We start from the raw sequence: 26,982 nt of genomic DNA, 5'->3' as shown, positions 1-26,982 counted from the left end.
CGCATAAAAGTGACCATGCAAAAAGGGTATTAGTAGCACCAGGATACTGTTGTACTCCTAGGCCATATATTTAATATGCCATGATTGGGTAGGCTACACTATATGTTTGGTAAGAAATTATTACCTACCACCTATACTATTGGAAACTAAAAAATGGTAATATGTTAAAATTAAAAATCATGGCATGTAAAACCTGACTGTATTCGTACCTACTATTATTATTATTACTATTTTTTTATTATAAAATATTTGTTTTTCTAACCATGTAAATACACTTACCTTATCTATTGAGTTAGTAATAACATCTGATGCATATTTCTCCGCTGCAATGATACTAGATGGCATCTTTGGTAAGACTTGAATTGAAAGAAACGGAAGTCTTCTGTGGTCATCATACAAATATTCATTCATATAAACCTGGTTAATATAAAACAGAATAATAGTAAGCAGATTCTATCTGAATAATAGACTAAGATGCCATTTAGGCGAAATATGTATCTTTTATTTAACAATTGATTAGACCTAACCTTGTCTGGTATTTTTTCCAGCACCAGATGCTTATTGTATGTGCAGTGAATAACTACTAGTAGGTGGCACACAAACAAAACATTTAGTTTAACAAGAAATAAATCAGACTGACAAAACTTTTGCATATGTAAGTTTGACAAATCAGTAATGGGCCAAATCTTGCCAAAATCCAGGTCCCTAACAAGGTGCTCTCCCACAAAAAAGAGATACCTCCTTTGTGGATTTATTGTATGCCAGAAACTAATATACCAGTTAAAAAATATGTATAAACTAGTTTATGAAATAAACAACGCATCAACAATTCCCCTTACCTGCCACCAGTGACAACCCTTAGGATTTCTATGTGTGACCTTTGACCTGAACCAGGAGTTGCCAATCTCATCCACCCCCCACATAGTTGTGTTGTAATCAGATGTGATCATTTTAACTTTCAGGTCTTCACCATTTAATGAGTGCGGGTTGTTTACTAAATAATGGGAACTACTTTGTTAGATTGCTCTAAAAAAATCCTGTTATACAGTATATTATTAGCAGACATGATTCGAACATTTTGAAGTGTATGTTTAATATGTTTTTATTCTATTTTTTGAATAAGGTTGTGCTTGTTAGCAGTAAAAGCCATTGCTAGAGCTATCTAAATACATTAGGTTTCATGAAAACTTCTAGAACCAACAGAAAATTGTTTACCAATGAACCCTGGTATATATGACACTAATATAGATGTACAGTGTGAGACACTAAACGCTCCTGAAAAACTCACACATTTAGTCATTTTACCTTTTCTCCATATTTCATTATTTTCCAACATATGAAGTGACTTGCAATAGATACAACCGTCTACTAACAACCATATAACTTCATTGGTTACTGATATATGACTTATCTAAAGCAAAAAAAAGAGTATGAAAACGAATTTATCCTTGTATGCTGGGGTAACAACAGTTGTTATATAACACGGGTGTTCTGTTTATACACATTGTGCCAGCTTACAAGAAACCATACATGCAACCGAGTTAGTGTTTTTAGTAGGATTTTTTTCCATTTTTTTTAAATTGAGAACCAAAATGAATGAATGAAACTTGTTTTATTCTCATGTGGCGGGGTAAGAAGAGTCGTTGTGACACAAGTATTCTGTTTCATACACCTCGTGCTTGCATAGGAGTTACCAAATACGAAACTTTTACCTTTAATTCACCATCCAGTTCAATTTCTTGTGTATTTAAACCACAAGGTTGAGTAGAATTGACATTAGAAATATGAAGCAGTTTATCTCCTGTAATAGTTCTTCAGGAATAAATCAGGAATTATCAAACTAGTTAAGATTAAGATCATTTGGATCTGTTTCCATTACACTAAATAAAACAACTCAAAATTTACAATTTGACACAACACATTTATAACATGCATTATAAATTGAGAAAAAAATGTACATTAAACCTTATCCCATTTAAACACATGTGAAACATTTTTGTGTGAAATATATTGTCAATTGATAAAAATTTCTGTAAGTCACCTAATTTAAAGACATCAAAAACTATTACAAAAAATATTTTGAAGTTTTTATTGCAAACAATTCAAAAAAAGATGACATAAATATAAACAAGTGTAAAAATTTAACAAGTATTTATCTACCTGATGCTATCCAACCATCTGTAGCAGTGAGACAAACAAAATGGCTGCCGCTTGCCACAAGTTCCCAGTCAGTAAAACTATTCTGCTTTCGGTTGATTTTAGAAGCATAGACATCTCTATGGGTAGTTACTATCCATACTACATCACCTAAAAAAATTAGAAACAAAATGTTATTTTTTAGAAATTGTACAAATTACAAACAGAATGACAATGTATTTACATAGAATTTATTTTCAGTTATATTATTATGTATGCTTTTCCAATAGCGGTATCATGTAGAATACTTTTTATAAACACATATATACTTTTTATTTGTATGAAAATTCTGTTTTAAAACTTTTTTTTATAACTAAACAAAGCATAAGTAAAACAAAAACTGGAAAATTGAATTTTTTTTTATCAAAATAGATACCAGCCATGAAAGAATAAAGCTTGTCAAAATCTTTCTAAACAATAACATTAAAACCATTACAAATATATAAAAAAAACTATTTCTTAACAAGGATTCTGGAAAAACAATGGATCATATAATAATTATTCTCTTTCCCCAACTAACTTTTGCAAATATATTTTACATTATTGTAAACCAAACATACCAGATGGTGATATTGAAACTTGAGTCGCCAACTTTTCCAACTTGTTCCACGTCATTCTATATTCATTATTCAATGTTTCCATGGCAACAAAAACATTGTTGCCGTAAGCAACATGGCAGATGGTATCCCCAGAGCTGGAGGCTTTAAGAATGAAAGTAAAGGACAATAAATATATATTTATAAGAGTGGCTTAGTGGTTGGGTCACTTGCATCGAAACTAAAGAAAACCAAGTTCAATGTCCAATGCTGCTACCATTGTAGGTGTATGGGCTCCCAGAAAGTTTTTGCTTTAACTCATTATCACAAATGGGTTGTGCAAATTGTCAACCATGCAAAAAGTTAAAACAATCACCTACAAAAAGTTACACACATGGTAGCAACTCATAAATGGCATATAGCCTCATTTGCCCTCCACACAAGAATTAGTAAATGTCCCTTTATCATTCATATTTTACTTACCTGCCAGTTTAATTATGCTGTCCTTAGGAGTGACATGTATTGTCCAAACATCTGATGCAGATGCAGTTCGAACCACATCGCTTGAGAGAAGATTTTCTGACTGAAACGGTTGAAATAAAAATACAAAAAATTATAAAAATAAAAAGGTATTGTTTCTTGGGACAAGTTCACTCAACTATTGTGTTATCTTTATGAATAAATGAATGAATGACATATTTATTGTCGAATGGTGGGACAGAAACAGTTGACTTATTATTATATACATTATAGGAAGCTTAAGAAACAGAATATTTGTAATATAACCTGAGTACTCTGCTCATCACATTGTCCAATTATTTCATCACTGACTGTATTTTTCACATCATCGTCTAATTCTGGAAAGTTGTCCTAAAAAAAGCACTAAGGGTGAAAGAAGTTTAACATAGAATTGTAGAAGAAGTATAAAAAATCTTGTTAAAAAATGAACAATACGTTTGATGTATGATGGAAAACTTATCTACAACAACAATAATACAACCATAGGCACTAAACTTTAAATGCAGGGCAGGTAGAGATAGTTGGACGCACATTCTTTTAAAACAAATATAGTGGCAATGTTTTCTGATGTACTGCATCACAGAAACTTTTAAGGTAGGCTTGCCTACTCTGCCACCCCAGGTTTGGCGCATATATCTATAACAAAATTAAAATTGTTTTAACGAACCTGGACCGATTCTTCTTCTTCACTTTGAAAATCATGATCTCCGTCCTTGACGGCATAAATATCAAAACTTATTGAACTTTGTAAACATTCACTTTCTTCTTCAGGCTGTGAACTCTCAGTTAAACTTTGGATGGAAGATAAAACGTCAGAGTCAATTTTTAAACCAAATTCATTTTCTTCTTTTGGTTTACTAACTGTTACTTCATCAAAATTAAAACTTTTTTTAGTTTTAGGTGAAAATTGTTCCAAATCATCAGTATGGTCCTCTTGAAAGAATTCATCATGTTCACTTGTTTTTCTTTGAGTTGTTTGTAATTCTATGTCATCAGGAAAGTCGTTAAGATCATATGTGTGATTCATAATATCTTGAGAGTGGCTTGGACTTTCTGTATATTGGTTAGTGGGATCATGAGATGATGTTACACCATTTTGATCATCTTTAACGCAAACAGAATCATTCTCAATTGCCGAAGTTTGCCATTTTTCAAGAAATAATTCTTCTGGAAATATTTCATTCGAATTTTCTGCTTTAATATCAAGAGATCGTTCAATGTGACAAACTAGATCAATCTGTGAGGGTTTTTCAACTGTGTCAATGTCATTATGGGACAGTTTTTCTGCGCTTTCACTCTTAATGTGTTCGTTTCCACACTTTTTTGGTTTTCTTGAATTGTGCTCTAGATGAGTCTCATCGTTAAATATCGCAACTTCAAATTCATCCGAATCGTTTGTATGATCTTCCTCCGTATTAAAAAACAAACTTTCCTTCCGGTTGTCTTTTAATGTCTTGAAAAACATTGTGTTTTAATCTTTACTTTTTACCAACTTACGATTTCTACAATAGTGCTCTTACTCTTAGAACAAGTATGGTCTACACCCAAATCAGTGGCATACGAATCCAAAATTATTGGGAGTCGTACCAATTAAGAGCACCCTTCCGTTAAAATAATAAACTCAGTATTATTATATTTCAAAGGCTACAATTGATATACAACAAAATAGAATCATTTTTATATTTTTAAAAACAAAAAAAAACAAATTAAAACCTGGACAGAATGAAGGTCACTGGTTAAAGTTGACTTGCCAACAACATCACATTCAACTTTTGATATTTCGACTGGATGCAAGATTGAACCTGAAGTAAAGAAAAAACCTAATTAAAAACAAAACTGAATTTGGGGTATCAGTTAATCTGTATCATATCTTCACTGCTTCTAGAGTTTTGACAACATACCACTTGTGGTACATGAAGGTCTTCTAGGTGGTACACCAGCAAAATATTTAGGTTTAATAGAAAACAGTTGAAGAGCACATAAAACGAAAGAAGAGATTTTTTGCTCCTTATTGCATGTTTTGTTAAGTTGTTAAAGAACTGTATTGATGATTCATGAGTAGAAAAGTTAAAAAAAGCATGAGTTGAACAGGTAAAACAAAAACTTGTATGTTATATCTTCAATATAATTGACAACAAAAATGATAAATAAAAACCTAATTGTACAGAAAGATGTAACCACCTTTTCTATGCTTCTTTTTACGAATTTTCGAACTAAATAAAATGTCTTCAGTTTCTTTGCTGGCAAAATACTCCACTTCATCAAAGAAAGATTTTCGAGGTTGTTCGGCTGTAGTGTCAACCACGTGGTAAACTGAATGTGTTTGTGATGTCACAATTCCCTGAAATGTGACATCGAAATAACTTTTAACTTAATTGTTTCGATAAACTACATCGGGGAAAAAAGTTAATATAATAAACAACACTGGTTTCATTGGAATGGCTTTGTAAACTTTGCGGAGTTTTTTTTTCAGGAAATAAAAATTAAATGCATGTGTGAATACAAAAACAAAAGATAAATCTCAGAACCCATGGTGTGCAATGTACAACCTCACCTTCATAGAAGGAAATAAAACAAAATAAACTTCCAACCTGTGAGCGTAGGAACTCATCTTGGTCTCTCAGTTCACAAACTTGATCCACAAGTTCTCTCATCACAAGTTGAACGACATCTTCATCAGTTGTCTTGATCTTGGGAGGAGAATCTTCAAGACATCGTGACAGCTCAACCACCTCCGATACATTGCTACCTCTTCTTACAGATTCAAGGTTCGAGGATATCAACTTTCCAGCAAGGTCAGATACAGGAAGGAACGAAACTTTATTCTTTAAAGTTTTTGCCTTTAAAGTAAATGTAATGTATTTCATGATTCTGTTTCACATTTTATAATTTTTTTCAGTTTTTTTATTTTAAAGTTAAATCCACAGTAAAACTATTATTTTACTTGGGACTGTAGTTTGTTGGTCAATTGCTCAGCACTGCTTGCCATCTTTAACTGTAGTGTGTCAACATATGGGGAAAGATGGCTTCTGATGTCGGCAAACGATTCTTTCATATCCTTGCATAAATCAAATGTTAAAAAGTAATAAAGGTGTTTAAAGATATAACATTCAAAATGCAAAAAATAAAAATGCAAAGTGCAAAAAATTAAATTAAATATCTAAAAAAATAGATAAAAAACAAATAAAATAGCTGTTTCAAAAGTAGTGAATTACATGAATTAGACTTAATTGATCCACTTTTCTGAAGAGTTCGAATATTTAATATAACAGAAGCAAAAACATTCGAACTGACCTTTTTGAAAGTTTCTGTTGCACTTGAATGTGCATTGTGTGATTTACTACCTGAAACATTTGTGTGTTAGCAACTCAGAAGTGTCGGTAGAAAATGCATTTTTGTGACAGGTTTGCCTATTGTTAAGCCCATAAAACATAAATAGTATCCCAAAAAAAGAATTTTCTATTTTTGTAATAAATTATTATCATATTTGTAAAAAAACTATGTCGAGAGAGAGAGAGAGATAAAAATTAACATATTAGAGCTTAGTTTAACTAGTTTAAAATTTAGTTACAACAAAATAATTTTATTTCATGTTGGTGGGGCCAGATGGCTAAGCACACCATGGGAACTGGGATTTAGGCCAATGTTAGGCCATTACCCAAGAACAAAAGGATTTATTATGCTAAAGTAAAGCAGATTTAAGTAATACCCATGTAAACTTGATCTGGTGTCCATGCTAATCTATAAAGTTTTCTGTTTGAGGACAAAATAAATATTTCATCACACGTAGTAGCTACGTCCATAATTTCTGTGCAGTTTGAAATCAATCCAACTATTGCGTTTGATGAATGGTTTATCACACACAATGTGGAATCTGAAAATTGTCAAGGTTACAATAGTAGATTGTAGGATGAAAGCAGAAATTTTTTTACTAGGTTTACATTTATTAAAAAGATAAAGAAATCGTGAATTCTATGAGAATTTACAAATTTACACGAGTCTAAGAGTGTTAACACAAATTTATTCTTCCCTATTTCAGAGATTTTCACATTTGGCAAAACTCTTTCTAATTCTATATAGGTAAGGTTCTAGGTGACCTCTTATTTAGGCCAGGGCCCAGGGTTGTTCCATTTTCAGTACACATACACATGCTACATTAAGGTAAAAAGGAAATCTCATACCTGTAAAAGTAACAAAACAATGTTTTCCAACATGAAGAACTTTTCCCAACTGTAGTTTACTCTGATCAACAGATTGTGGAACCTCATCTGAAGTTTCTTCAAGTGAGATTAACTTTTTATGTTGCTGAAGATTTTCCTTCATTTTCACGGTGGAGAGGACTTTACCAGTATTATCAGCAACCCAAAACCTCAGGTTTGGACGCGTTGCAAATACTTTCAACTCGCGTTCCACCAGTGTGTTAATGTTAAAGCAACCTCCGTATGGCCCCCTGTAATAACATTATTTACTTTCTGTGTTGCTTGTGAGATTTAAACCATAGATTCATTATAAAATCATTGGAATTAAAAGCAATAAAACAACAACCATGTCTGTATTGCCAATCTACAAAACTTACTTTCGAATTGGCTTCGAACCGACATTAGTGAATATATTTTGATCCGTGTTGTACAACAGTGTATGTTCCATGGTCGAAATGAGTAAGATTTTGTGTCGGTACTCCAGTTGTGTGACTTCACTGGTTTCTTGATATATGCTACTTGCATGACAACTGTTCTATAATATTATACATGAAGTTAAACACAAAGGTATGTACTAAATAATGAGAAACTAAAATATTTTTTTAAGTATAGATGTTACTTTACAGAGTTGTTGGAATATACACAAATACAAATATCTATGTCATACATTTTCCAATAAATTATATGTTTGTTTTGATAAACATATGAGTAAACAAATATTCGAAAGAATATACAAATATGATGGCATATTCCAATAAATAAAAAGCTTTGACGTAATAGTACCACGTCAACTTAAAACAAGTTTATTTATACTCTAATTTTATTTAAATTTTAAACCTTTTTTTAAAAAATAGATAAAAAGCAAAATATCTCTACATAAGCATGAAAATTTACTAAAAATAGAAATTTATTTAAAAATTTAAATATTAATCAATGTAAATTATGCTGGAAAACTCACGGCCTCAGTGTCCACCTTGGTACAATAGATTGAACCTAAAGCATCAGCGGAAAACAACTTCATTCCGTTGCTGCTCCATTCCATGCATGATACTGAGGATGGGTGAAGCTTGCCAAGGAAAAACTTACGAACCTTTAAATTAAGTTTTACAGTATTAAAAAAATATTGATATAAGATTGGAAAAGTTATATACAGGTAGTAACTAAAATACAGGTAGTAACTATAATACGGGTAGCAACTATAATACGGGTAGTAACGAATAAATGGCAGTCGTTGTAACACGCTTATGAATAAAACAGAAATAAGTAACCTATTAGATAAAAGGCATGGTCGCAGAAACTTGGAAATTAAAAGAGGTTGTAAGCAAAAAGTCTGGCAAGCGCTATTCTAGAGCACTGGGTGGGATAATAAATAGACTACATTTAAAAAAACAGGTGTCAACCATTTTACCTGTTTCGCAACACCATCAGCTGTGCTTGAAAATATAATCACAATCACTCTACCATCACTTGTTCCCATGGCGACTTGACATTCAATTCCAGATAATAATCTAACAGTTTTAACAAAATCCTTTCTATCCTAATAAAAAAACATAATTTGTTGCAGGTTAGGAAATAAACATGTAATTAAATTCAGTCATGTAGTTTCATTAGTATAATGGTTAGGCCTATACAGTTAAACATCTTAAGATTAGAAAATTGAGTCCAAATATAAAAATATGTTGTTTTTTCTAAAATATTCGTATACTTACAAATTAGTAGGACTAAACATTTTTTAACAAGAAAAGTAATAAAATTTATTTGCCTTTTGGATTAAAGAAGGGTAAATTAATAAAATAGAAAATAAGAAAATGACAAGATATATCTCCAAAACAAAAAGTTGTTAAAACATAAACACACTTATAGTTAAACATATTTACATTTAATAAATAAGCGCAGCCGCTATACCTAGCAGAAACAAAAGTTATCAAAGCTGAAACAGATATCAAATTATTTACCTCTGATAGAAGTTGCATCATGTGTCCATTTCTCCTGCTATGAAGAAATGCACAACCCTTGTCAGTTCCAAACACGATGTGAGATTCACAAACATGAAAACAGGTAACTTGAATGTTGTGACTTTTAAAACCAAACTGAGCTTTTGATGGTGTAGCCTCAAGAAAATCGTAGGCAAGCGGGCGTTGGCACAGAATGTCTCCTTCCATTACTGCTCAACGCATAAACAGCAACCACCCGGTATTGCAATAGTTATAGCCTATATTTTTCAGGCCTATTAGATCGAAAAGTGAGTACCTTACACATATTCACAAACAAACATAGCTTTTAATCTCGAAAATCTTAAGTAGAATATGAACCGTAACACAAATATTGCTTCCAAGCACTGTACAGTGTTTATCATGACTGTTTTCTTTTCAGCAACAGTAAAATGAACGCACAGTAATGCGCAAAACATTGCTACAAAACAACATAAAGGAGTAGTAAGGTCATTCACGGTCTGACGATTTCAGTTGTCAATTACGTCACGTGAATCACATGATCAGACGGTGCATTCCCATCGGGGAAACTTATCTCGAACGCAGCGGCCGGCGAAATAATTGTAATATTTTTAAGACAAGTCATGAGCTAAGTAAACTAGGCTACAGTTTAAGTTTTTATTAAATCATGGAATATGTTACAAACAACAAACAAGGGTATTTCTAGTTTAAACAAATACACATTCAAAAGCATGGACATTAAACTTCAACAAAACCCCTTCACGTGACGTCTAATCAAAATAAATTCCCTAATCTTTTAAGCCGTCATGTTTAAACCGGAAATTCATCAACAGAGACCTTTTATTTAAGTCACACAAGGTTTTCAGCAACTCGTTCGTATAAATTTTCCTCCACGTTCAAAATCCCTTTATCGCTCGGTTTCATGACTTCATATACACTCGCACGGTACGTTGTTGTATGTTGTACCGAACCTGTAAAAAAGTTTCAGTTTTGACCTATTTACACTGGTAATTTCCTACTAAAAAGATATATATTAAGTTGAGGTAGGACGGCGTATGTTTTCATTCTCTTAGCTCGCCCCATTTAGCAGTAAAAAAAGAAAACTTACAGAATTGTATAACCGTATATCCGCACGAGTATTGTTTAAAAACAGGCTTTGGCGATATGGGATATTATGTGCTAACTGTGTCCATCTCACCCCACAGTATAGGCCATGTCCCTATAGCAATAAAATTCGCCAGAGCTGAATTGCAGCCGAAACCCACTAAAGGAATTAAAAGCAGTTTCGGCGTTGCGAGAGAATTTAAGCTCAGTTTGCATTGTTTATTTGCCTTGTGGTCGGATTTAACTTATAATTTCGTTGCATTTAACTTATAATTCCGTTAACTCTAGTCCTGGAAAGCATGTCTGATAACCACTAACCATTTCCGTTAACATGTGGTATAGGATCCAAGTAAAAATCGTTCATTATTCTCTGGTTGTTGTTGCCTTCGCTGTGGGAACTTTTTGACTCTTGGGTTCTTTTGACGATCGCAATTACCAAAGCGACAATAAACAATACAATTGCCACAACTAACAGACCCAGCAGGATTTCTTTTGAAACTGTGTTGGTTAGGTAAACTTGAATACCAAGTCTATAGAAATATATAAGAGTACTATGGGAGCTAACTATATAGTATGGTGGGAAAAGATGGGACAACGTATCCTCACGACTCCAACAGCTTTTAATTGTTTAAAACACGATCATGATATTTGGATATTATGAGCTAAAGTTGTCCCATATCGCCCAACAATAATATATATCAGAAAAAATATAACAGAAAGAGACTGTATTACAACTATATATTAAAAAAAACACACCTGAAATGGGATCTGTAGGACATGGAGCTTGAAGCAATTTCTGTAATTAAGTAAAAGTAAGAAAAATTTATAAATTTTTCAGCACAAGAACAAACCTGGTTTTCTGGTGTTAGCCTTATCTCAGAAACAGCATAGATCACTGAAGGGCAATTGGGCCAGGAGACTGTTGCCTGTGAAATACATGTGGTGCAGGTTCATTACAAAAGAAGTATTTGGTATAGGTACTCATGATCTAATTAATGTGTTGCATATTCACTAGTTAAGTAAAATACCTTTATTGTGATATAGATACTCATGATCTAATACATTATATATTCAACGGTTAAATACAATACCTTTATTGTATAATTTGTTCCATCTTTTGCCACGTTGACAAAAATGACATTGAGCGCATCAAACCTAGTTGTTCGCGAATATGAACGACGCGAGTTATACAAAGCAACCTGGAATATATCGTTAAAAACATTTGAGATCTTAGTAGTTAGACTAAAGTGCTATTTAAAATTTGTTCAAATACAATATTTAGGTCATAGTTTATTAGTTTTCATGTACTGCATATAGTTACAAGACAGAGCAATAGGGAGCAACATTTGTATTTAATAGTATATACATGTTGTGTTTCTTTGCGCGACTCGACTACAACACTCTACATCAACAAAAGAAATATAATATATCTTTAGTAGGCCATGTATGAAACATACCGTGATTTGATTTATTTTCCTATATGTGTTTGTTGGAGACCAGGAGACGTTCACTGAAGAGCAATCAATTACTTGAGCAAATATATCAACTGTAACGAAACGTTTATTAGACAAAACACAAACCCCAAACAAAATATAGCAGGGTGGGGTAAGATGGGACAAGTTTTTATTCTCCTTTATCGTCCCATGTGGTAGTAAACAAGGAATATTTACAGAATTGTGTAACTGAAAACCCAGAGCTTTAAAATAGCTTTGTTAATTTGTTACAATCACGAATTAGGAAACAAAGGATTGAGGTGCTAACGGTATTCCATCTGACCCCACAATAATGTAGGCCTATATCTAACCTTGAATTTGACACGCATAGTAAGCACTGGTGGTGTTGCAATCAACGGCGCGCGGAGACCAACCGTTCAACCCGTAATACCATGCTAGTCGTTGACACTCTGGCTTCACAGGAAGTAAGATGTTATAATTATTCCCTTGTTTCGGCCACGTCCACCCGCTTACGTTGTTCAAGGACTTTGCTCCGAGGAAAACTTGCGTCTCTGAGTCAATGCAAGAATGTATAAAAGCGGAATAAGTTGACGTCACATAATTCAAATTAAGTTTTTATAGAGTATATGTAACGTTTGAAAAGTTAATCGACACATAAAGTCATTTTATTCCTCAACGGAAAGTTGTCAAGAATTTGTAATACTGTATTCACTGTTGGGGTTTGTAAACAAATGTAAATGATTAAATACAGAGAGAGCAACGACAGTCGTTATAACACTGGGGTTCTGTTTCATGTACACCTCGTCTTATTACCACGTATATGCAACTTTATGAGTGATTAAAACTATTTGTTTTTAAGACTTATTTGCATGGGCCTCGAAAAACCACTTGTTCAAATCAATTAAAACTTATTACCTGGACCATACATTGCATCAACGTAAATCGGAAACAAAAAATCAGATTTCTTTACATTGGTTAGGCGAACCGACCAAGACTCCGGATTGGAGAAAATAAAATACGTTTTCGACCCAAGAATACGTTTGTAAGATCCATACAATATGAAGTCATCGAACCAGCCTAAAAATAAACATAACAACGCGAATGTGGAATTACAACATTCCAGTCGATATGCTACTATGTGGGGTAAAATGGAACCTGGGGTGAAATGAGCGCGTAAATCTCATATTTCCTGATCGACTTTTGAACAATTAACAAAGCTCAGAATCACGACGCTCCCGTTACACAATTTTGTAAATATTCTTTGTCTACCAAATGGGACAAGAAATAAAAAAAGTCCTATCTTACCCCATCCTACTATATCTTATAAAAATAAGTTACAAACAAATTAAAAAATATTATGAATTCTATCTACATATCTACCATTGGTGCACGGTACATTGTAGGCCTGCCATGCTATCGGATTAAGGTTTGGATACTTGCAGAAGTAAATCTTGTCCTCAAATAAACCCACTGGCCTATAAAATAAGGTCAATGTATATATATATGCGTAAGTCAGATGATTTTAGTATACGTTACTCTGTATATAGGTCAATGTACGTCACGTCACCGGGCCTTGTCGCAAGCTTCCACGGCCACGGTTGGTTGGGCGTCTGTGCGTATTTATAGAATTGTATGTCAGTTGAATTATAGAAAAGCCACGTCCGCTGAAGTTCTGCAAACAAGTCACCATGTTTAGTATTGCGTTTAACGATTGTACGACTGCAGTCCATATTTTAAATTTATTATATAGTAGGGCAGGGGGAGATGGGACACCTTTTTATTCTGGTTTCTCGTCCCATTCGCTAATAAACAAATATCCAAATGAATATAAAACCGTATCCTTCCGATTGTCATAGACCGTTGTTAATTGTTTAAAACACGATTAGGGTATTTGGATATTATGCGCTAAAGTTGTCTATTTATATATTTACTTATTTTACATAAACATTGGAAGACAAAATTTTCATCACAGTTACCAAAAAATGTGTCGTAATTTTTGCATTTTATAAAAAATGAGTATATGCATATTACTCGTGCATATTATAACTCGGTCATACCTTATTCTAAAATATAAATAAAAATTTAACGCAATATACTTGATACGTATGTCTGTCCCATTAAGCTTTCAAGCCGTTGGATCGTTGGTTGACTTCCCAGTGTTGCCAGACTTCCACCAACAGAATAACATCTGGTCGATGCAGTGTTGCCAGTGACTTTGTCGTTAGATAAGGAGTAAAAACTGTTTCCAATTCCAATGACATTGCAAGTTGTTTCCGCTGTGATAAAACACATATAGAGTAGGTTTGGGTAAGATGATATATATGTTTTTGTATAATAAGATTTGGTAATAAACGAATAACATTTAAAGAACTAATTAACCGTGGCCCCACGACTTTAAAATAGCGTTGTCAATTTTTTGAACATGATCTGTTAATATAGGATTTATGTGCTACTGATAATCCATCTTATCGCACAGAACTCTATAATAATATTATGCACGAAAACACATTAATGATGTAAATTATGTGCGACGGAGGAAACATATCAAAAACAAAGAAAACGCGGCAACATGCTGAGTTATAATGCTTCCACGAAACCCTAGATTAAACACGACTCTGATCTATAAACAGCCTTTGAAATAAGCCTATACTTTTGCGAAAAGCAACACGAAAGCATAAAACCTATTTAAACAACTAGTACACTAATCGATAACTTACTCTTTGAAGTAACGAGCACCAAGTAATTAATCAACAAAACGACAACAAAATACAAGGAAAACATAGTGACTATTATCCTCGCTGTGGTATCTATACGAATAGATTAAACACGTAACGATTGTACTATTTAACATGTAGATCTGTTTCAGTTTGTTCTTTACTCGCCGTGAGTAACGGCGTGAGATGATGATTAAACAATATAATACTGTGTGTAGTGAAAATGGTAACACCGGGTCGTGACTTGGCACAACATGAACTTATATAGAGGCAAAATCTCGGTATCAACCGTACAACACCTACGCCTATTCGTATTGCTATGTTTTGTCTGAAATTCTACAACTGTTTTCACTACCGCAAACACAAATATAATAGGATGGGGGTAAGATGGGACATGTTTCCACTCTTTTTCTCTTTGGTAGTAAACAAAGAATACTTTAAAAATTGTATAACCGTATAGCTTCACGACTGTTAAATAGCGTTGTTAATTGTTCAAACCGCGTACGGGAAATGTAGGATTTAAATGCCAACTGCAGTATTCCATCTAACCTTGCAGTTCTATATTTTATTAAAGCCAAATTAGGACATTAAATAACGGTTGGGCTTTCGCGGATAATGACACACGCGGTACGAAAGCAAGGAAGTTCCGGGTTGGGATATACAAACAGTGTCCGGCATGTTATGATTCATTTAGGCAATTTCAACACAAGAGGATGAAACCGCCGAGCTTTAATGTGCTTCACAGTCTTATTATTCATATTTTAATCGCTGTTCAAAACGCCAATAGCCAAGGTAGGCGGGCTAAAAGATTTCAAATTAAAGGTTTAGATCAGAAGATGTAAAGTAATGATTTATGTTTCAGTTAACAGAGCAGTTTACAATGGGAGTGAGATTCTGTTCTTCAACACAAGGAAAACATACAATGCTTCCCAAACTGCATGTCAGCTTATATCTGGTGACTTGGTTATTATAAGAAATAAAGCTTTACAGGATATTATTACTCCTTACTTGGATTCTAGCCTTCCATATTGGATCGGACCTTGGGCCACGGGATACTGGATCGGTGGTCGACGTCAAGCAAGTAAATAATATAACATGATTTACTTCTAAACTTTTACCCGTGGGGAAGTGAAGTTTATTTTATCTTTCAGCTGTTACTGATTGGAAATGGAGGGATGGAACTCCATTACCTCAACCTGGATCAGTCGATATTTATCAAAACTGGATTGGTGTCGAACCAAATGGGGCATTAGGAACCACTTTGTGTGCAGCAATGACACCGTATAATTATATCAACCCCTTCAACAATATTAAAGGAGGATGGTTAGACGATGATTGTACTCGAACAAAGTATTACATCTGTCAACGAGGTATGCTTACAAAGCTTAAACATTAATTGTTTTCACACAAAAATGTTGTTTTTACTTTACAAGTTATTTTAATTGATATAAACCACAGCTTATAGTTACGAAACACGGTTACAGCACTGTAGTCAAATCTGCCAACTAAATACATTGTAAGTATGCAGGCGTGTAAGCTATCATGACGTAATCCACTATGACGTATAAGCTTTGCCATGACGTATTTTCCGGCACGCGTTTGACTTATATGCCAGGATTTAGGTGTTTAAATACATACATACGGACGAATACATATTTCATAAAGTTATGTCCATTATAAATGGAGGGCCGTTTACTTCTAATATTAGTACAGTAACGTCAACTAACCTGTTTCATGTTATATAGATTTGTGTGCAGTGAGACCATGTCAGAATAACGGAACTTGTGTTGCCATGGAAACCAATTACAGATGTGATTGCCCGCCTGGTTTTATCGGAGGAAATTGTGAAACAGGTGTGAATGCTGCACTCTTGTGTGCTGCTGGATATATGTGGTTTTTACTTCCTTTAATTTACAGATTTGTGCGCTTCGAATCCTTGTCAGAATGAAGGAACATGCAACAAAATACCGGCGAATTATACGTGTTCATGTGTAAAGGGATTCAGCGGACAAAATTGTGAAAATGGTAAAACTGTTGGCCCGATGAAAATTTATTTAACAATTAATATTCTTACTTCCTGTTAAAGATTTTTGTTTCCCGAATCGTTGTCAAAACAACGGTACTTGCATTCGAAAAACGAATGAATATAAATGCAAATGCGAACCTGGTTATGGAGGGAAAAATTGTCGCATAGGTAAGATTCGTGTATTTTTGGTTCAACAGACACCTTTTTAACTGACCCTATTTTCCACAATTTTATCCGTAGCGTGTTTTAACGACTGTCGTTTTGTGGTCGTTTCCCTTTTATTCGTATAATTTTTTAAATTTTATAAACTTCGCTAATGTCTACGGAAAGTTAAATAAAAAATTATGTTATGTAATTGAAAATACGAACATTTTATTTTCACGATTCATGATTTCGAATTATATAGACTTTTGTGCTGAGAACCCTTGTCAAAATGGAGGAACGTGCAACAAGGTTAAAAGAAATTCTACGTGTTCATGTTTACCTGGATTCAGTGGACGAAGTTGTGAAACAGGTAAGTTTTAAACTGAAGCGAGGTTGGCACAATTCTCTTACAATGTATTTGTTGATAATTCAGAGAAATTTCAAGACTTTGGAAACGGTTGTGCAATCCATATTAATAAATTCCTTCTCAAATAAATCGTATGAAGAGGCCAAGATACAATGCAACTCACTTCAAGCAGAACTTGCCATCATTAAGTCGAACCAATCGAATGTCATCATTAACCAATACAACCAGCTGTGGATGGATTCCCAACCATTATGGTTGGGAGGTAGAGAGAGCAATTCGTCGTGGAAATGGTTAGATGGTAGCAACGTTGATGGTTTCAATACATCAACTATGACTCACGATGGTTGTTTATCAACTGCTGTAAATGGAAGTTGGTCTGCTGAGAATTGCACCAGGAGAATCGGATATGCTTGCGAGAAACTTGGTTGGTTGTTTACTTATTAAATCAACGCATGTCGTATAATTTGATTATTGTTTAGTCAACGGGGGAGATTTATGTTCATCCTCAAAATGTAAAAACGGTGGTAATTGCACGGCGAGCGGATGTCATTTCTACTGCAACTGTCCTCCTGGCTTTGCTGGTTTGATTTGCGAAATATCCAATGTGAACCAGACAGCTCCAATGAATGGTAAAGTTGGTGAGTAAAGCATGTTTATTTCATATAGTAGGGTGGGGAACGATGGGACACCTTTTCATTCCATTTTCTTGTCTCATTTGGTAGTAAATAAAAAAAAAAAAGTTGTTAAATGTTTAAAACATGGATATTGTGTGCTACAGGTGTCCCATCTTCTCCCATCATCCTACTATATTAATCTAACTTATGTTTGAAAAATAACAAACGTAATTCCATCAAGGTTACGTCATTCCAGTTGCTATAGCAGCTCCTCTGGTGGTGTTGCTTATAGTTGGAATCCTTGTTATAAAATGGCGGTAAATATAAAAAGCATGATATGCGCCATGGTATTATGTAACGAGGTTTTCTTTGCAGAAAAGATAAAAATAAAGACACAACTGTAAGCTTTGCTGTTACCGGGAACAACGATGCGGCATCCAATGAAGGTATAACGTGATTAATCCTACATTAGATATATAGTAGGGTGGGGCAATATGGGACATTCTATTTTCTTGTTCCCTTTGGTAGTAAACAGAGAATATTTAAGGAATCGTAAATTGTTTTCTCACGACTTCCATAGACCGTTGTTAATTGTCTAAAACACGACCACGATGTTTGGATATTATGTGCTGAAAAGGTGTCCAATCTTCCCCCACAGTACTCTATATCGGGTATATCTAACTCGGTTTCTCCAATTTTCCAGTAATAGAAGCAGACGTGGAAGTAGTGTATTCAAACGTGGTAACTGAAACTGGCAACGAAAGCCATGCGATCGTTGTTAAAGAACTACCGGCTATTATACACGTTCTTTTAAAAGCAAAAGGAAACCATTCTTTAGGGAAACAATTCGATGAGGTAAGCTACGCGTGCAGATATAAGCATATGAAGTTCTGACATGAGGTATTTTTATACATAGCTGAAAGAATTGACCATGAGAAACGACGCCTACCTTACTGCGGCGTTACTTCCTGAAAATAAAGTGAAAAATCGCTTCAAGAATATCATTCCGTGTAAATTATAACGTAAGTTTAATTCAAACGCTCTGTTTAAGTTTGTTTTTTTTGTACAGATGATCAGACAAGGGTTGTTCTGGCAGAAGATGGCACTCGAAATGATTATATAAACGCTAATTATATCGACGTATGTAGGCTACTGTATAAGTTTAAAAAGTGACACATTCGTTTAAATGGTATTTTTAGTGTTACAGTACACCCAAGAAATACATTGCTACCCAAGGGCCACTACCTCGAACCGAACAGGACTTTTGGAGGATGGTTTGGGAAACAGAATCATCTGTTATTGTCATGTTGGCCAAATTGGTTGAAAACGGAAAGGTGAGAAAATATCACACGCATGTGGCAACTAAGTTTTTTTGCATGGGTGGAAAATAATCACAATTTATTCTTACATTTTGAACGCAGAAAAAGTGCGAAAAGTATTGGCCAGACTACAATGGAACTAAGTCTTACCCCTCAATGCAAGTGACGTGCACACAGGAGGAAGTGTTTGGCTGTTTTACTGCAAGAAGTTTCACAATGACGCGCTGGGGTGTGAGTAATATGAGTAAACATAATTCTTCTTTCGACAGACAAGCATCGTAACATCACGTTTCGCTAATAACACAGAAATTTATATTTTGTACTGCAGGCGACAAGACAAATTACGCAGTTTCATTACACGACATGGCCGGACCATGGTGTGCCAATCACGACTTCGGGATTACATGCATTTAAGCGAGCTGTACTGGGAAAGCAACAAGAGTTTGGTCGAAACAAACCAATTGTTGTTCATTGCAGGTATTGCACACAAATAATAAACTTAAAATAGGAGGCGCTGAACCAAACTTGTTAAATCCGACATTGTGGGTTGGGGTAAGATGGGACATCATTATTTTGTCTTGTCCCATTTGGTATATTGGGAAATAAAGAACATTCAAAGAATTACAACAGTATACTGTGGGGTAAGATGGAATATTGTTCGCACATAAATCTCATATTTCCTGATCGTGTTTTGAACAATTAACAACGCCCTTTAAAAGTCCCGAGCCGCGGTTATTCTATAAATGTTCATTTACCACCAAATGGAAGAAGACAAGTAAATGAAACCACGTTAGAAAAAGGAATAAAAGTTAATTGGGGTCATCAAGTGAGGGAATAAAAGTTACTGTACATGAGTAGTATACTTCATCCGTTATGAGATTCTACACGAACAGCGTATAGCATGCATATGAACCAGTACATTAACTTAACTAGTCGTTTTCGGTTGTAGTGCTGGGGCGGGACGAACTGGAACCTTCATTGCTTTTGATAGCTTAACTATGGAGATGAATCAGAAGGACAACGTCAACGTTTATCAAACTGTTCTGGGCATGAGAAGACAGAGAGTAGAAATGGTGCAAACGGAGGTATAATTTTCATTTCTGTATACTGATAGTTCAAAAAACGACTAACGTATGCAGGTGACGTATATTTCCTTATGCAACCCTTTTATTGTTGTAGAAACAATACATGCTGCTGCACAAGCTCGTGGCGGAAGAATACGCTCTTGGAACTACAGAAGTTGGTTTTGGAAATTTAGGTTTACGAATCAAAGAACTAGAAAGGTATATGAATGAAATGTGTTGAGACATCACACAATTCTGTCCATTATCTTTAACATGGGTCTTGTTATGAGGCAGAATAGTTCAATTGGAGAATACCGTTATCACTTAAATCCCACATTTCCCGATCGTTTAAACAAAGATTTTTCTAAAGTCGTGAGGATATGGTTGTTTAATTCTGTAAATAAACTTTTTATTACAAAATGGGAGAAGAAAAGAGAATATGAGCATGTTAAATCTTACTCCACCGTTCGTTATCAACAGAATGCAGGGATATGCAAGAGAGATGGAGAAATTGAATAGTGTTGTGCTTCGTGAGAAACACACTATACAGCACTTCCGAATAATGGATGATAGATTTGCCCCCGCCTCCAAATACAACGCGTCTTTCATTGAGGCAAGTTTCCATTGCGTTTAATATAAGATACTGAGTTATCTTTCCGCGAGTCTGGCCCTAATCTGGTGCTCATATTTGTCTGTTACGTGTTCGTAGCACCAGATTCGTAATGATTTATAATGTGAATTAAATGCAGAGCTACGACCGAACTAAAACAGAAATGATAGCGGCTGATGGACCAACAGAGGCAACCATAAAGGGTTTTTGGGGAGCTGTTTTATCAAACCAAGTTCATACGATCGTGTCACTGAGGTCATCAAGTGAGGTAATTTACACTAGAAAGTTTTTTTTTCTGCGTGGGCGAGGTCTTTCATTTGATGTGACACGCCATGGGGATTGAGGTGAAGATCAGAGTTCGATTATTTCTCCATAAATCACGTCAGAGTTCAGTTCACGGCTTCACGGTAAATGATATTCTCGTTAAACTTGATGCCCACAGCAACAAGCATCGCACATCAAATATGCTATTTATAGATAATATTTATCTTTACGTACTAACTGAAACCGGAGTAACTCATTCGTAATTGATAACACAGGAGTCAAAGCACCGCTGCATGCCGAGTTTACAAATACCAACTTGGAATTTCGATAACTTTGTTGTAAAGTTACTGACGGAGAGTGACGCGGGTAATGACGTCAAACAACGAGAGTTGCATCTTTCTCATGGAGCAGGAGAGGTAATTGAATTGTTACTTTATCGTGCTAGTGAAAAATCCTTCACCTACGTTATCGGCTAACTTCTAACCCCTAACTACCAACCCGTATAACCCCCAAGCCCTAAGCCTCTACAACCACTAGTCACTACCCCCTAACTGATACACCACCAACCTCTACCACTTTTTTGGGCTAACCTAAAGATTCTTCAGTAGCGCCTAATACCTTTAAAAATACATCACTTTATACAAAGTTATTATCGCCCTCAAAACGTTTCGTTTTTTCAAATCAAGAGGTGGCGGTCAATTTAAAGAACACATTTTTTAAATTTTATATCTGGTAACCAAGTCGTTAAAGTAATGCACACCTATTTTTGAGATGTAGAAGATTTTTCAACGCTTAAATTAAGTACATTATAAAATCAAAACTGTTTTAGCAAATTGAAATTGGATTTTATCACTTTGACAATTGGCTTCCTAACTCCATACCAAGCTGCGGCGATGTTTTGGAACTTATTAAAAAAACGCAGAAATCAAAATTGCATCGGTCGGGCAAGGTCCTTGTTTATTGCAGGTCAATATTATGTTATAGGTCGGGGAAAAGATGGGACACCTTTTCGATCTATTTTCTCGTCCCGTTTGGTAGTTAACAAAGAACATTCAAAAAATTATAAAACCGTATCCCCGACTCCCACAGACCGTTGGTTATTGTTTAAAACACGATCAGGATGTTTGGATATTATGTGCTAAAGGTGTTCCGTCTTACCCCACCCTACTATATACTGTATATATCAATCTGTGTAAACATGCCAACTGCCAATCCATTCTCTTTAACCACGGTACAGATTAACTCCGCGTTTTGGGCCCACCAGTATATAGTAGGGTAGTGTAAGACTGGACATGTTTTCAGGCTCTTTTCTCGTCTTATTTAGTAGTAAACAAAGAATAAATACAAATTATATAACCGTAGCAATGCGATCTAAAATAGCGTTGGTAATTGTTCGAAACATGATTAGGAAACATGGGGTTTAAATTTGCCTATGGTATCCCATCTTGCCCCACAGTACTATATATCTTTATTAGTTAATTGGAATAATGCATATAAAATCTTTATCGTGTTATTTGTAGTGATGGCGTTGGTCGGACCGGGGTATTCTTCGGCGTTTTAAATTTAATAGAAAGAGCAAAATTGGAAGGGAAGATTGATGTTCCATGGCAAGTGAAGGACATGAGAGAAATGAGACAGGGAATGGTTAACACAGAGGTATTTGTGCCATATATGAATAGAAGAAAACTCATTGTTGGAACGTGGTGGGGTTAAAATTAAATCCATTAATCATTCCGGGTTATACCAATCTTTCGAAAACTTCCTACTCGCTCGCAAATTATCACTTATATATATATACGCATATAGCGCGCAGATTTGTTTAAACATTTTGATGAAAATTTTATGTCGGAAATAAATTAATATTATTTTTTATAGGTTTTATACAGATTTATTTATCAGTGTTTGGTGGAGTTCGTGTCGACCTTTGATGTTTATTCGAACTCTATTGGAAGTTGAGAAATGTTTGAAAATACGGTGCCATCATATATTAATTGAATATTTTATTATACGCACGGATTAATGCGTTTTGGTAAATTATTTATAGTAAAAAAATGTTTTTTGAATATATTTCAACTGTAGCTAATTGCCATATTTCCCCAAAAAGTATTAATATAATATAAAAGCTGTGTCATAAGTGTAATTTTATTTGTTGCAGTTTATGAACATGCTGCAGTTTCAAAAGCAATCACCATTTATTTTTAATCACGCACTGTGTATTTTCAAATAATCATGATTAATTTTTGCAGAGTTCGTTTTTTATTTTTTATTAAATTACTGGGACGTGTCAACATGGTTGTTTATTATTTTTACTTAAAAAGCAAACCAAAAATTTATACTTTTTTGCACTGTATGCGGAAATGCTTTCTAATCTTGTACAAACACCTTTCAAATTGAGTGCCCTCTTTAAAACTATCATATAAAAGCCTATGAATAAATTTTCAAAGCTTACAAACAACAGTAATGTATAGGCGATGTATAAGTCAGATGTATAGGTCAGAACAAACAACAGTAATGTATAGGCGATGTATAAACAGATTTGAAACCGACGTAGTGTGAGCCAAAGTTATGTGTTAGCAGGGAAGGACTCGGGTAACGTTGACGTATTTATTTAACTAGAAATGATATAAGAAACTTATTTCTGTTTCCAAACAGTTGCCTATTTAAAAAGCATTTCAAAATCAGTTTTTTATGCAATATGACACAATGTGATCTGCAGTTAAATGACACATTTAAACATAGGCTATATAATGATGTATTATTATTGCAGTACTTACTTATTAATTAATCCAGCCAGATTTCCTTTAGCATCCCACGTATTTTTTTATTCAGAACTGAAGGTTGTTTGCTTTTGACTTCGTTGCTCTCTTCCCCAAAACACATTTTCATTGTCTTATTGTATAGCATGTCAGTGCTGCTTGTAACGAAAAGTTGTTGAAGGGTTTAGACACCGTGTTGCAATGCCTATCGCTAAATCTACCAACAATTTTGCCAATAATATCAAACATTTTCTTACTAAAATACAATAATATCTATAATTAGTGAACGCACATAAAGTCGTGCACTATAAAAACACAGAATAGGCTACTGAACAGTCTATGTTAAAAAAGCAGAAAATCAAATAGCTGTAAACAGTATAAAGTGAGAGAGAGATCTCGCTTTTCCAAACAGCTATACGTCTCAGCATGCCTGCAGTCGCTGGCGGGATGCAAAATACGCCGATTCAATAATTGCCCCGAGAAAGAATTAAAGGAAAACGAAGTGATTGAAAAAAATGAAAATAGACTTAAAAAGTCACACAACGAAAAAAAAAAGAAATACACAAATGAACATCAAATAAATACAGAAACAGTGATTTTAACGTTACACGTTTGTGTGTTCTGTCGGTAAGGTATCTTTAATGAATAAAAAAGGCGTGCTGCAAAGCTAATAAGTCATGCAGAAAACCGGTAACCCGAATGGCCCAACATAATTTTTTAATAGAACAAGCTGAACAGGCAAACGAAATGTTATTTTCTATCGAGACATATTGTCATCTAGCAAACACTGGTACGTGCGGGGCTTCCTGTAGGTCAATAAGCTTTCGGCTGCAGAAACATCACAACCATTCTAATAGAAGTTAGTTACCAAAATAGGTATAACAACACACATTGTGGCAAAAACTTTACCGCCAAGTTTTCAATTTCAAACAACAATTAATTTTCGAAACAACGTCACACAATGCACTGTTACGTCACCAGGCAGTATACATATTGATTTTGTCGGTTAATCATCACGAATAATACTGTACATAACTCTTGCCTTTATAACAAGTACTTCCCGGAAACGTGCACTCTAGGTAAAAACTAAGGTCTTTTCCGCATGTTGTGGCCTTTGAAAAATCTTATATATAAGACACACAGTGCTCATGACATTTTTTTAATACAATCCCGGGTATTGTACAAGCATTTGGGACAACATGTCTCGTTTGCTTTGATTGCCATACCTGCTGTTGTTTGCATTCACCTTTCGACGTCTGAAGGTTTGAGAAGTTCGCGACCGAGACGTAAGATATTTATTGAGTCCAACTTATCTAACAGAGTATCTCTGAAGTTTTACTTATTTGCCGACCAAGACGTTTAAATGAAGGCGATCTTTACAAGACGTTAAAACGGGGGCCGACAAAGGTTATGCTCAGTACACCTCGTTGCAATGGCATATTTATAGCAAGGGTGGAAGAAGATGGGACACCTTACTTTTCTGCTTTTTACGTCCAATTTGGTATTAAACAAAGAGCAGCTTTTCAGTACTTCACCAAGTTGTATAGCAAGTATACGTAGGTTATAGTAGGTTGGGGGGAGATGGGACACCAGGATGTTTTAATATAGTGTGCTATAGGTGCCATATCTTCCCCCACAGTGCTATATTCATATACTTCCAACTATGTGTGCGAAGTATCAAAAAACTATGTATTACTAGTGAGTTTAAATACATTCAGACACACAAAATTTATTCTGCATAAAGCACATTTAACTTATATAACCAAATAACGTAAGCGCAAAATTGCAGTGTATGTATATGGTGGGGTAAGATGGGATATATTTTTATTCTCTTTTCTTGTCCAATATGGTATTAAACAAAAATATTTTCAAAATTATATAACTGTATCTTAACAACCATAAAATAGCTTGGTTGGTTGTTTAAAACGCGATCAGTGAATATGGGATTTAGTTGCTGACGGTATCCCATCTTACCCCACAGAACTACAAGTTGGTTGCACTAAAAGAAGTGAGAAAAATACACAGCACAATGCATCAAAAAATCAGCTTTGACCAATAATCCTACTAACTTTTTTATAGCTCAATACTGCATGCAGTTGTAACTGGAATTTACACACTGAATTACAGAAACATGCCACAGAAATAACGTATATGGCTCCTGCTCTCAGACCTTCACTGGTACAGTTAAAACTAAATAATTAAAACTACACACAAGTTTAAACAATGAAACTCAATATAATACACTTAACACTGTAAAACATTAGAAAATTGTGGATCACAAAACAGTTGTTCACAGTAACATGTAGAGGGGAAACTAACGATCGAATGGCCGCTGGAAACAAGTGTTGGTAGACGGCCATGTATTTCATCCTGCGGCAAGATACACCGGACAAGGATTACCAAGTACTTCGGTTCGGCCGAATAAGTAGGAAGACATGCACACGACAACATTGTTTTTGTACGCAGCGTGTGTAAGCTATATCAGGGTGGGGGAGACGGAACACCTTTATTACATAATTTCCAAATATCCTGATCGTGTTTTAAACAATTAACAGTGGTCCATGGGAGTGGTGAGAATACAATGTTTATAATTCTTTGAATGTTTTTTGTTTACCATGAAATGGGACGAAAAAAGAATAAAAAGATGTCCCATCTTCCCCCAGCCCACATATGTATAAAACTTTGTACGGTAACGAGTGCATGCGATTCAGAGTTCCATTTTTTTGGCTTTAAAAATTACCGCATATCTTCGTACAAAACGACTTGTGGGTTAATGTGGACATTTTCATACGCCACAACCCTGTGTGCGTCTTTTATTACTGCGTATTCGGGCGGTGCTGTACGGAATGTGACTTCAATTAATTTAGTGCTCACTTAATGAAAGGTTCATATAGATTGTATTTACCTGCCACGTCAGCATATTCAGTGTTATTTGACTTGGCGTTCTTTGGCGAAACTCTGTCAAAACATAACTCAACATCAAACACAGTAAATTATAAATGTAAGATTTCTACCTTCGTCGGTGACATAATAACCCCAGAACCAGAAGAATAGCGAGAAGTACGATGATTCCACCCGGTATTGCGTAAACAAGTAAGTTTAATCCTAAATCGACAATGCAATAGGTTTTAAAATGGTTTCAGT

The 26,982-nt window shown here is 34.7% G+C and overlaps 3 protein-coding genes and 1 long non-coding RNA gene across 7 annotated transcripts in view; 1 reads left to right on the top strand and 3 right to left on the bottom strand.

Annotated features, from left to right (window-relative positions):
* LOC100177602 (tectonin beta-propeller repeat-containing protein 2-like) overlaps positions 1-9,709 on the bottom strand; it is a 12,587-nt gene extending 2,878 nt beyond the window's left edge. For both annotated transcript variants that reach the window (XM_009859901.3, XM_026833804.1), the window contains exons 1-20: positions 9,406-9,709; positions 8,859-8,987; positions 8,409-8,540; positions 7,828-7,985; positions 7,433-7,701; positions 6,961-7,125; positions 6,546-6,595; positions 6,196-6,309; positions 5,843-6,091; positions 5,433-5,592; positions 4,965-5,053; positions 3,919-4,704; positions 3,519-3,602; positions 3,216-3,315; positions 2,757-2,897; positions 2,161-2,307; positions 1,713-1,801; positions 1,306-1,411; positions 840-994; positions 280-417 (exon numbers count right to left, since the gene is read on the bottom strand). In XM_009859901.3, the coding sequence (XP_009858203.1) occupies positions 280-417; positions 840-994; positions 1,306-1,411; positions 1,713-1,801; positions 2,161-2,307; positions 2,757-2,897; positions 3,216-3,315; positions 3,519-3,602; positions 3,919-4,704; positions 4,965-5,053; positions 5,433-5,592; positions 5,843-6,091; positions 6,196-6,309; positions 6,546-6,595; positions 6,961-7,125; positions 7,433-7,701; positions 7,828-7,985; positions 8,409-8,540; positions 8,859-8,987; positions 9,406-9,612 (3,468 nt within the window). In that variant the 5' untranslated portion in view covers positions 9,613-9,709. The remainder of the gene's footprint in view (positions 1-279; positions 418-839; positions 995-1,305; positions 1,412-1,712; positions 1,802-2,160; positions 2,308-2,756; positions 2,898-3,215; positions 3,316-3,518; positions 3,603-3,918; positions 4,705-4,964; positions 5,054-5,432; positions 5,593-5,842; positions 6,092-6,195; positions 6,310-6,545; positions 6,596-6,960; positions 7,126-7,432; positions 7,702-7,827; positions 7,986-8,408; positions 8,541-8,858; positions 8,988-9,405) is intronic.
* A 66-nt stretch (positions 9,710-9,775) lies between these two features.
* Positions 9,776-24,046, bottom strand: LOC100184609. 2 transcript variants are annotated; one of them, XM_026833807.1, is made up of 12 exons: positions 23,857-24,046; positions 14,057-14,236; positions 13,497-13,632; positions 13,341-13,435; positions 12,876-13,037; positions 12,311-12,511; positions 11,964-12,052; positions 11,598-11,705; positions 11,358-11,432; positions 11,263-11,302; positions 10,825-11,004; positions 9,776-10,373 (listed from the first exon to the last, which is right to left on the bottom strand). In XM_026833807.1, exons 2-12 carry the CDS (start codon positions 14,076-14,078, stop codon positions 10,252-10,254), a joined length of 1,230 nt encoding a protein of 409 aa, XP_026689608.1. In that variant the 5' UTR covers positions 14,079-14,236; positions 23,857-24,046; the 3' UTR covers positions 9,776-10,251. The 2 variants fall into 2 exon arrangements, with proteins under 2 accessions (XP_026689608.1, XP_002129521.1); XM_002129485.5 differs by lacking the exon at positions 23,857-24,046 and adding an exon at positions 14,678-14,828.
* Positions 16,544-23,530, top strand: LOC494363 (receptor tyrosine phosphatase-like). 2 transcript variants are annotated; one of them, XM_009859652.3, is made up of 21 exons: positions 16,544-16,699; positions 16,761-16,868; positions 17,107-17,214; positions 17,278-17,635; positions 17,691-17,849; positions 18,067-18,142; positions 18,201-18,271; positions 18,529-18,680; positions 18,742-18,835; positions 18,895-18,965; positions 19,025-19,159; positions 19,247-19,375; positions 19,473-19,621; positions 20,094-20,229; positions 20,324-20,427; positions 20,689-20,821; positions 20,958-21,086; positions 21,358-21,498; positions 21,912-22,048; positions 22,603-22,738; positions 22,958-23,530. In XM_009859652.3, the coding sequence occupies exons 3-21, from the start codon at positions 17,134-17,136 to the stop codon at positions 23,036-23,038; spliced, it is 2,472 nt and encodes an 823-aa protein (XP_009857954.2). In that variant the 5' UTR covers positions 16,544-16,699; positions 16,761-16,868; positions 17,107-17,133; the 3' UTR covers positions 23,039-23,530.
* Positions 24,047-24,091: 45 nt separating the features above from the next.
* Positions 24,092-26,940, bottom strand: LOC108949320. The gene is made up of 3 exons (XR_001974666.2): positions 26,853-26,940; positions 26,744-26,796; positions 24,092-26,675 (listed from the first exon to the last, which is right to left on the bottom strand). It is a non-coding gene; the product is annotated as an uncharacterized LOC108949320 (long non-coding RNA).
* Positions 26,941-26,982: the final 42 nt, after the last annotated feature.

Source organism: Ciona intestinalis, chromosome 3 (assembly GCF_000224145.3).
Source record: "Ciona intestinalis chromosome 3, KH, whole genome shotgun sequence".
NCBI classification, from domain to species: domain Eukaryota; kingdom Metazoa; phylum Chordata; class Ascidiacea; order Phlebobranchia; family Cionidae; genus Ciona; species Ciona intestinalis.
This window is presented reverse-complemented; position numbering and strand designations above follow the sequence as displayed.

Coding starts and splice junctions, on each gene's coding strand:
- LOC100184609 (XM_002129485.5), bottom strand. CDS start 14,741: ATGTTTTCCTTGTATTTTGTTGTCGTTTTGTTGATTAATTACTTGGTG. Junction 13,633..14,056: donor GGGACAGACATACGTATCAA/GTATATTGCGTT, acceptor ACTTGTTTGCAG/AACTTCAGCGGACGTGGCTT. Junction 10,374..10,824: donor ACCACATGTTAACGGAAATG/GTTAGTGGTTAT, acceptor ACTTTTTTACAG/GTTCGGTACAACATACAACA.
- LOC494363 (XM_009859652.3), top strand. CDS start 17,134: ATGGAGGAACGTGCAACAAGGTTAAAAGAAATTCTACGTGTTCATGTT. Junction 20,428..20,688: donor CGAATCAAAGAACTAGAAAG/GTATATGAATGA, acceptor CGTTATCAACAG/AATGCAGGGATATGCAAGAG. Junction 22,739..22,957: donor AGGGAATGGTTAACACAGAG/GTATTTGTGCCA, acceptor TATTTTTTATAG/GTTTTATACAGATTTATTTA.